Genomic DNA, 10,763 nt, shown 5'->3' on the forward strand with positions numbered 1-10,763 from the left:
TGGATGGATGGATGGATGGATGGGTGGATGGATGGATGGATGGATGGGTGGTCGGTCGGTCTCTTAATTTTTCAGGCACTCAAAAATATAAATTATTTGGGGACTCTTAACTGACTTAAAACAGGACAGATTTATTCTGATTTCATGTCAGACAAAAACAAAGCCTCTGACTTTAGCTGTAATCTGTTCTCACAGTTTGAGTATAAACTGTGTAGTAGCTATAGTTCGCTCTGCTCTACAACCAAGAAACCATGCTGGAAGTGTTTCACGTCTCCTAATCCGAGCACGTAGTCAGAAACCTTGTAACAGAGTACAGACAACTGTTTCTGGTCCCACATGGCGTGTGCTGTGCTATTATTCTAAGCACAGCATGAAAATTCAAGCTTGCTGGAAGGAAACACAAGACGGCTCATTAAAAATACAAATATCTGACTGCCCATATTATCTATGGTCCATTTAGTCCAAATGGAACGAAAAAACCGCCTCTAGTACACACACATCAAGGCTGAACGCTCTGTCAGTCGTTTGAAAACATTCGTTGTGATTTTCCAGCAGGAACACACTCACACTTTACTTTACAAATTGTATGAATAATTTGTAATCTCCTATGAGGCTGTTTTAAAAACCAGGCTAGAACCTGTAGCTTTCTAAATGCATTGTTTACTTCACTGTTGACAGGAGAAAATGGGAAGTCTTTTTCTGTATAATGTTGGCAGGACATTTCTCTCCATCAGCATCTTTCATAGGTGCTGAAGCCTGGTGGCTGGTAGCTCAGCAACAGGACTTTTCTCAGTCTTGAGCCGTACTGCTATCAGTATAACTGCCTCATTCATTAATAATACACAGCTTATGAGCAGCCACACAGGCCCATGACTCTGTCTTGTATTTATAGGCTCTTTTTCCCCACTTCAGATTATTCACAATTTTATGTGCCACTAAAACTTCTAAGGCTACGCCTCTTCTGCATTTAATTTTTTTCCCTTGTGTTTGTTTATTAACCAAACTATATATATGTATATAAATATATATAAATACTATATATTTATCTTTTTTCCTGTGTTTATATCTCAACATGAATGACATTCTTTGATTTTTTTATGACAGCAGTAATATAAAAAAGGCACATGCATGCCTGGTTATTACGTTGCAATGATTTAGTAGACGCCTTTATCTAAAACAGTTTATTGTGAAGAGGAGAAAGTCGATATTGCTGTGAGCTAGTTTGCAGAAGGTTTAAAAATAAATAAATAAATAAAAACGTTCTGAATATATTTTAGGAGTGATCATAAAGAACGAGTGCCACACAGCCAAGCTGGGAAATATTCATCAAACCTTACCATGCACTGTTAAAACTCCATCACTCTCTTTTAGACCGTAGCAGCAACGCAAACCTGCAGATGTCAGTGTTTCTCATTTTGCACACCTCTTTCAGATTAATGGCAGAACATCTGCATTTTCTCATAACTTGTTTCACTGATGTCACTTTAGAATGCATTGATCAGACCTCCACTTCCGTTTTCAAATAATTATTTTAGTATTACTCTTCACCAGTATGACACTTTTAGACAAGTTCTAACTGTCTCACTGATGACATTTAATTTGACTCTGAATACTTTGAGTAAAAGGAGTTCATGGTTGGCAAAAAAAAAAAAGTTTGATGTACTTTAGCAACTAAACAGCCTACATCATCACCTCTCCTCCTCTGTGTTTTGACAGGTGAGACTTTAGTCCATTCCAGGGATCTTATAAATTTTTCTAATGCAATTCTTATGCTTGTTTGTGTGTTTTAGAGAATAGGCTATTTAATAGTAATCCTTTTTTCTTGGTTCATTTTTTTTTACTGTATTATCAAGAAATAAATTAGCTCCTATCCTAAACTAATATCAAGGAGCTGCAGAAAATTCAGGCTGTGTCTGCTCACATTTCCAGCATTTCAGATTAAAATACACTTACACACAAAGAGAACCTCCATCTGTCAGCCCCTGACATCTTCATAGTTCAGGCGTTAGCACGTTGCTGAATGTTTCAGACCAGCAAACTAACTCAACCTGTGTTTGTATAAAGGTGCTGACACTTGCTGATGATCACGGTTTTAAATGCATGTGATTGACTGAGGTCACCTGCTTTTGATCTTCTTATTCATTAAAGACGCATTAAGTGTTTCTTTCTTTCCAATATTCATTTTAGATTCTGTTTTATTTGTAAAGTTTAACCTATACTCGCATAAAAGTCTCATAAAATTATGAACTCTGACTTGTGTCCAACATTATGACAGAGTTAGTGCCATAACGTTATTAACAATCTGGCTGGTCCTCTTTCTGTGCGTTTTCCAAACTGTCAACAGGTAAAATGGGAACACCTGCCCACCCCCACTCTCTCACCTCCAGCCCCCTTCTTATCGTCCCTCCTCTCCTTTCTTTGTCCTCACCTCCCATATCTCATCTCTTTCTCTCTTTTCTATTCCTCTTTTCACCCTTCATTCCCTTGATATCTCCTTCATGCTTTGATTTACAGTGGTTTCCCAGCTGGCTTGTTGCCATAGAAACTAGCCGGGCAGACCTCCTGCTCCTCCAGTGAGCGGTTTCTGCCAAAGAATGACAGAAAAAGACAATTCAGACTTCCTTTTCGTTTGGCCGGTCTTCACTGTCATTTGAGCTGCCGTGCATGATATATATCAACACGAAAGAGCTTTAATCCTCTCAGTTATAAATGTGCTATTTTAGGAAAACTAATTCATCACGTGTGGAGGGATGCACAGCGCTTTCCTCAGATTTTTGTCAGAATTGTAGTTGGTCGTTGCTGCATATTGAGCGTGTGTGTGTGTGTGTGTGTGTGTGTGTGTGTGTGTACAGTTAAATGAGGAGCTAAAGCAGAATCTGAAGAACACCATGGTCAAGAAGTATGGAGAAGAGAAAGAGAATGAACAGATCACCAGAGCTGTAGACAAGCTGCAGCAAGAGGTGAGTGGAAAAATAAATTAATTTCTACAGGGTAGGAGTTGGTCTTGTCATAACCTTTGCTTGAGTTTGTAAACATTTGCTAATCAGGAAATGTAAAGCTCTTTATCTCCTTATTGTGTCAAATGTGACCTGGGCTTTTAAACAAGAGCTGCTCTATAAAAAATGTTTTGCCACTAAAGAGGTTCCAGTGTGAGACCAGATCCAGCTCTGGTTTGGTTTTCCACAGCCAGAGAGCCAGCACTGTGCTACATCATTGCGTCACATTAAACACCTCTTCCAATAAATGATTGATGCTCACCCTGTTGTATTTTGAGTTTCTGCAGAGGATCACTGTACAGAAGCACCATCTGCACCCAGGATGTCCAGTCATGGTCCTCAAGAGCCACTGTCCTGCATGTTTTAGATGTTTCTCTGCTCCAACACCTGATCTGAATCAACGGGCTTCTGCTGAACACGAAGAGCTCATTTGACTGTTGAATCAGGCGTACTAAAGCAGGAAAACCCCCTAAAGCATGCAGGATAGTGGTCCTCGAGGACCAGGACTGAACACCCATGATCTACTCAGATCACAGGGTTTGTGTAAATTTTTCTGCAATGTCATATTCTCACCTGTCTTATTTTATATACACTGTTTTAAACAGCAGTCGGGACTAAGCCTGTTAACGATAACAAATTTTGCTGGGTGATTAATTGTCTCAGAAATTATTGTGATAAACAATAATATTGTTTGAAATTTGACAATAATTAGTAATTATCGTCAGGTTTAACCTGTCTAAATAAAGGTTGAATGAACGAATGAAAAAATTCCAAGAAGAAATGTTTAATTGGTTTTGCATGTAGTACCTTTTTTGACCACTGGATGTCAATATAAAACTGTTTGAACCAAAGGATGGATAGTGAGGGAGCGAGCAGCGTGTCTCTTTAAGAAAAATGGGAGGGAGGCCCCTTGACGTGACATGGGCTGTCTCTTCGGTTCTCAAAATGGCAGATGCTTAGTGTGATTTGAGATCTTTAGCATAGCATTTACACAAAGTTTTTAATAAAAAATCAGTAAACCAAGTTCTCAGCTTCTTTTTGCAGAGAAAAACAAGTTTTTACATGAAGGCACGGGTTTCAACCATGAATTTCGGAGCTTTGACAAGACAGAGGTTTTTTCCTCGAGGTTGGCCTGTTAGCTTAGCTTGTAGCTTAGCTTCTCAGCTTTTAACGATCTAAAAACACAATTTTGGACGGTTAAAACAGATTTTAAAGAGGAAAATAAAAGGGGAGGGGTCACTGAAAAGCACTGGAGTTGAGCCTTTTGTCCTCCAGTGTTTTCAGTAGAAAGAGAGACATGAAGAAACGATAAATGAAAATGAGGTTGATCATTTTAACTTATCATGCGATTAATTGATTTATCACGACAGTGCTAGTCAGGGCTTGTGAACCCTCTTCCGTCAGGCATTTTTGATCTCCGATCATAAACACGGCTGACAGTGGGAATCACACAGTGTTTCAGAAAAGAAACAAACAGTTTTTCACAAGTTGTTCTTCTAGCAGCAATTATGACTTCAGCTGAAAGCAGTGGTTGTGAAGACAGCTCTGTGCGGTGCTCGGACCTGCTGCCTGATGCTACATTTATGAACAGGCTCACACAGAAGCTGCATGGAGAGAAAAGACTCAAAGGGAAACAGGATTTTTAAACATGCCACTCAAAACTTTTTGCTTGGTTGGTGGTCTCCATGAGCCCACCTCCTGCTCCTGACTCTTTGCTCTGGCCCAGCAGAGTTGGCACTGAGTTAACAGCAGTTTTGGGATGTGAGAGTCACATCCTACAGAGTTGGAAACAGACAGAACTGGCGCAGAGTAAGCTCCGGCTCAGGTTTAGCACTGGACCCCATTTCAAGGGAAAAAACCTGAGATTTGTTGACTGCACAGCTTTTTCCCAAGTATTATCCCACCAAATTAGAGATTTTGACATTTGGGCGAGTCAAAACAAATCCAAAACAGCCACTTTACCTCTAACCTGGTGAACTTTTTTTCACAGTTTAGGTTTTTATTTTCCTTTTTTCTGCAATTTGACAGCATCAAAAAATCTGAGCTGCAGATGAGACTGTCATTAGTACATTATTTGTTTTTTTTATTTCTTCTTTAAACATTATTTTATGTACCAAATATTAATATAAATGGCAACTAAGCTTATTTTTCCCAGTTCCTGAAAACATTTCCCCTCTATGAAAAGAAGTTTTCTCAGTTTAGATATTAACCATGAACAAAGTATTTCTGTATCTTGACCGCAGCACCTTGCATCAACCGTTCAGGAGCAGCTTGAGAAACATGTCAAAGGGTAAAGGCATCAACACGTCGTAGTGTAATCAGCCTTGATTCTAACGTAACTGGACATCTGCATGATGCTCCACTGGAACATCAAGCTACAGGGACTTCACCCCGAGATACACACTGCTTACTCTACACCTCAGTGTCAGATATCATGGATACTACCAGAGATCGGGTGCAGATGGTCTTAAACAGAATTTGATGGGTGGTTTTAATTTTGTGCCTAATTGTATTCATTAAGACTGAATCAAGAACTGTCTAGTTATGATTTGATTGTGGAAATGCTAATCCTGATTGTGCCCTGTAGTTCAGTGGTTTCTAACGCCGGTCCTCGAGGAACACCATCCTGCCTCTCTTAGGGTGCATTCACACTAGCCCTATTTAGTCCGCTTTAATCGAACTCTAGCTTGTTTTTCTAGAAAGTCCGGTTCGTTTGGGGAGGTGTGAACGCGCCATCGAAATCTGTCACGGAACAAAAATGCGAACTCTGGCCCGGGCTAAAACCTAGGTCTCGGTCCGGTAGAAGAGAACTCCAGCGCGGTTCAAGTACAGTGTGAATGTAAACAGACCCGGCCCCGCTCTGCAGGACAAACAAACACGCATTTCTCTGACCTTATATGGAGCCGTCAGCTGCCTTGTGTGAAAAACAATATTCTCCACGGTCTTCTGTCTCATCTTCTGCTCTTGCTAAGTCCATTTTTGAAAAATGACAAAATATAACTCCTAAACTGCTAAAACTTGATGCCACTTCGTTTTTATTTTTATTTCCAGAAGAAGAAGAAGAAGTGTCTTCAGAGGTTTTTGTGTCGTTTCTTTCAGTAGTTCCTGGTGTAGCGCCCCCACAGGCGAGCGGGGGAATAGGTTGGTTCAACAGGTTGGTTCAACAATCAACCTTTATTTAGACAGGTAAATCCCATTGAGCCTCGAGGACTCATTTACAAGAGAGACCTGATTTCAACAAAGAAAGATGACAACAATGGACAACAGCAACAACAATAAACAGTTATAAAAAAAAAGCATACTACAGTTTTTTTTTTTTTTTTTTTTTTTTTTTAACAAATAGGATGGCTAAAAGGAAAAGGTAACAAAACAAAACAAAAAAAACCAGCTAGATTCCAAGACAAATGTAGAAAACTAACAACAGGAACATGTCAGCATTGGACCCTGCCAGGTGTCCAACAGATTCTTAAAGACACTTAGAGAGGTCAAGGTCAAGAGCTTCAAATCTTTTTGTAAGATGTTCCAGGAAACAGGAGCGGAATAGGAGAAGGCCCTTTTGCCTAGTTCAGTCCTCACTGAGGGAACACTGCAGGTAATAATGTCCTGAGAGCGCACTCCGTAGCTGCACTCACGCAGAGACATGTAAGAGGAGATGTATGAAGGCAGCAGACCAAGAAGTGATTTAAAGATGAAAATGTACCAGTGAGAGTCTGCGTGAAGTTAATGATGTCCAGTTAACCAATGAATACAGGGTGCAGTGGTGGGTACGATAATCACAGCCAGTTATGAATCTTAGTGCACCATGATAGACAGCATCCAACATCTGCAGGGTTCTTGTAGGAGCGTTCATGTAAATAATATCACCAAAATCAATTGAGGGAAGGAAAGTCACAGATACAAGGCGTTTTCTAGCATTCAGGGTTAGACAGGATTTGTTTCTGAAAAAGAAATCCAGTTTAACTTTCAGTTTCTTTATCAAGTTTTCCACATGGAGCTTAAAAGAGAGATGTGAGTCGACCAAGATACCCAAATATTTATAAGAATCAACAAACTCAATGGGGACACCATTTGAGGATAAAATCGGAGGAAGAACTGCTGGGACCAACTTCCTATTTGAAAAAATCATCCCTTTGGTTTTGTCGGCATTTAGGACAAGTTTGAGGCGAAACAAATCAGTCTGGATGTAGTTGAATGCAGATTTCAAAAGCTGGAAAGCCTTAGCAACAGTTTTAGCTCGACAATAAACAACTTTGTCGTCAGCATAGAAATGTATGAATGCATTAGGGATGTTTTTACCTACATTATGTATGTAGATTGTAAAGAGGGTGGGTCCTAAGACTGAGCCTTGTGGTACACCATTGTTGACTGTTAAATAACTGGAGGAAGTACCATTATGCTGAACACATTGCCTCCGGTCTGAAAGATAGTTAGAGAACCAACAGGTTGACTCGACTGCACAGTGCAGTGTGAATGCAAACGCACCAGCTCAAATGTAAACAAAAGGTCATGAATATTGGTCCCGAACCGAGTCTACCGGACTATCTGGTGTGAAAACAACCTTAGTTGTTTCCTGCTCCAACACACCTGATTACTTCATCAATTTCTGCAGAAGCCTGCTAATCACCCAGTCATTCGAATCAGGTGTGTCAAAGCAGGGAAGCAACTAAAACATGCAGGATGGTGTTCCTCAAGGACCATGGTTGGGACCCCCTCAGTAGCTTAATCTGGACTGAAGAATCAGAACGACACTTTGTGCTATTCCAGGCGTAAATTGCTTGAATATTTACTTCTTTAACAAATCTGCCAAAATAAATCTGAATATAATCTCTGAGCTGAGGTATTCTAATCCAGACTAAAAGTTCATACAGATCAGGATTTACTGATTTACTGATTGCTGATAGAGCAATGTTTTCCCAAAATTTTGTTAAGAAATGGAAGGTTGTAAATTGATCTGTAACTGATTATATTTCCAGGAATTTGTAAGATGGGGTCACATAAACCAGTCTGTGCCATTAAGAAACAAATTATTACAAAGAAGAGTTTAAGGGATTCAATGTGATTAAACACAGAACGGGAGCAGATCAACAAAAAAAAGGTTTTCATCCAAGCAAAGCTTACAATAATTTTTCATATTTGGATATTAATGACTATCTAATCTGAAGATAAAAAGGCAAAAACATCCGTTTCCTTTAACATCAAGTGTTTATTGAGCAAGTTACACTTAATTTGATTTATTCAAGTGTCATACTAATTACCTTAATCCATCATTGTAAAGTTAAACCATCACAAGTCTGCATCTAAAAGTAAAATGTGCTTTTCTTTATAACTCGTCCATCAGTTTAAGTGCTGTGGGAGCCACAACTCATCTGACTGGGCAGAGAGCACGTGGATTCGCTCAGTCTATTCACAAGGCCGGGTCGTCCCTGACAGCTGCTGTAAGACTGAAGTAGAGTTCTGCGGCAGAAGGAACCACCCCTCCAACATCTACAAGGTGGAGGTATGAGCATGATGTGTGCTGAGTGTATATTTCTGTCTTTTCTCAGTATTTCAGTGTAGTTTGCAATGGGAGGGTTGCACAGCTGTTTATTAATAACATTTATTAGCTGTTGGAATCCAGCAACTATCCCACATTCACATGACGACTCTGTTTTTTTCAGGGGGGCTGCATCACTAAACTGGAGAATTTCATCCTGGACCACCTGAAGATTATTGGAGCTGTGGGCATTGGGGTTGCTTGTGTACAGGTGAGCAAAGAACTCATCAACCTAAAAAAAAACCTGAAATAAACAATAACTTTTGTTTTGCTCTCCTCTATCCATTCCCCAGATCTTTGGAATGGTGTTTACGTGCTGCCTTTATCGAAACCTGAAGGCAGAGCCATATTAAAAGAAGCAGAAGAAGAAAAGAGTGTGGGTGAAGGAGTGACCTCATCATGACAAGCTCATACTTGGATGCTTCACAGGTTCTTTCGTTGTCTCGTTCATTGTGGTAGAAAAAAATGATGAGGAATCTAATTGCACATCCAAGGATCTTATTTCAGAAAATAAAGGATGAAAAAAGATTACAAGGTTTTTTTTAAAGTAATTAGGCCCTTGGATTGCAATCTCAGCTACATCTTCAAGATCACAGCGCGACAAGAAAAGGCCTCAACGAGGAGCTGATGGGAGTTTTAACAGTGATTGTTTAAATTAGTGTAGAATAGCCTCTTTGGGACTAAGCATTCTAGTTTTCTCCTGCTCTGGCTCCAACGATGAATAAACCAGTTGGTACTCCAGGGAAAATAGTAAAAATCAGTAAAAAAAAGTGTCACTTCGAAGAAAGTGTTCTTCCTGTTCATACCAGATTTATCTTCTAAGTTTGGAGCAACATTTTAATTTCAGCAAGCCCACAGCAACCATAAAGTTCTACATTTCAAGACTGTTCATTAAAGTGGCCTTTTCAACTTGTTATATTTTGTAAATGATTATTTCCTGTAAAACCTGAGGTGCGTTCTTTTTAAAGGTACTCTTTGTTAAGGATAAAATTAAGCATAAAAAGGTGATTCTGGACTATATCATTTGGTACAGTGGATTATTGAGCATGGACTTTGTTGATCATTTGGTACAGTTTGAAACCGTTTACTTCAGTAGTTTCTGAGATACAATTCTGAAATGCAGGTCTTCACTTAATGTAAACAAAGTACTTGACTTGCCAAAATCCAAGTATGACTGGCTCACATTAAGATGGCTGCATTCAGTGTAGGTAAACAAATATGGTGGAACTGGACAAGCATAGACCAGTGAGTTCAAACATTTCACCCCTTTCAGTTCTTTTTTATTTTTTTATTTAGGTACCCATCAACCATTGAAATCAATAAAGTTCGTATTAATTTATAAACTCTTTTTGTTCAGACTTAATGCTTTGCAATGAGTACTTTAAAGGAATAGTCTGGTCATTTTTGACGTGTTCTGTCAGATAATGGTTAATAGGCTAGGCTAATTGCTAGTCAAACAAAGACTCCTTTATTTTTTAATTACCTAATGTAGCATTTTTTTCACATCAGCTTATCTTTTACGTAAAAGTGTAGTTTTAAGTTAAAAGAAGACTTGTATTTGTCTAGCCATTAGCCTGGCCTTTAAGAAAACCTATGCCTTGTTCTTCATACTTTGTTTACTATGACTGATGCCACAACTATAAAAATACTAACTACTGATAACTATCGGACTGAGCATCACTTCAAAAATGACCAGACTATCACTTTATATAATAGTATTTTCTTTATGTCTTTATTGCCTGAAGTGTCTTGTTCTTTTATTATTTTATATTACAAATGTATCCGAATACAGATTTGATGTGTAAGGGCAGATTTTAATTAAGGGATTCTTATAACTCTGTTATTGATACATGCAGATAATGTCATCGCAAGAAAAACTGACTTTTGTATTTCTATTTTCTTTACTGCCTCTTTTTTAAACACCAATGCCAAAGTTATTGTCATATTTTACCAACTCTACCTCTTCACCTAAACTCTGTCGCATATCTACTGTACTGATCTTTTTTTAGACTGGCTCTTAACTTAATCGTTTGCTCACTGTTTAATAAGTCCTTAACACATTACTGCTAGGAAATGATAGTCACACACTGTTAGCAATGATTCCCTCTAGTTGCGCTGAAATATTCAGCTGTATCTTTTGTTGTTGTGACATTTTACTTTGAATAAACATTGATTCGTCTTTGCTTCGGCTGTGTTTGCTCTCTATAGGATTCACAAGGTAAATACAACGTGCC

The 10,763-nt window shown here is 38.8% G+C and overlaps 1 protein-coding gene across 1 annotated transcript in view; it reads left to right on the forward strand.

Annotated features, from left to right (window-relative positions):
• LOC119424336 (CD151 antigen) overlaps nucleotides 1-9,413 on the forward strand; it is a 45,196-nt gene extending 35,783 nt beyond the window's left edge. Inside the window, exons 5-8 of the mRNA XM_037691805.1 lie at nucleotides 2,853-2,960; nucleotides 8,335-8,493; nucleotides 8,654-8,740; nucleotides 8,823-9,413. Coding sequence (XP_037547733.1) covers nucleotides 2,853-2,960; nucleotides 8,335-8,493; nucleotides 8,654-8,740; nucleotides 8,823-8,882 — 414 coding nt within the window. The 3' untranslated portion in view covers nucleotides 8,883-9,413. The remainder of the gene's footprint in view (nucleotides 1-2,852; nucleotides 2,961-8,334; nucleotides 8,494-8,653; nucleotides 8,741-8,822) is intronic.
• Nucleotides 9,414-10,763: the final 1,350 nt, after the last annotated feature.

The sequence above is a fragment of the Nematolebias whitei genome, chromosome 2, assembly GCF_014905685.2.
Source record: "Nematolebias whitei isolate Nwh7 chromosome 2, NemWhi1, whole genome shotgun sequence".
Taxonomy (NCBI): Eukaryota; Metazoa; Chordata; class Actinopteri; order Cyprinodontiformes; family Rivulidae; genus Nematolebias; species Nematolebias whitei.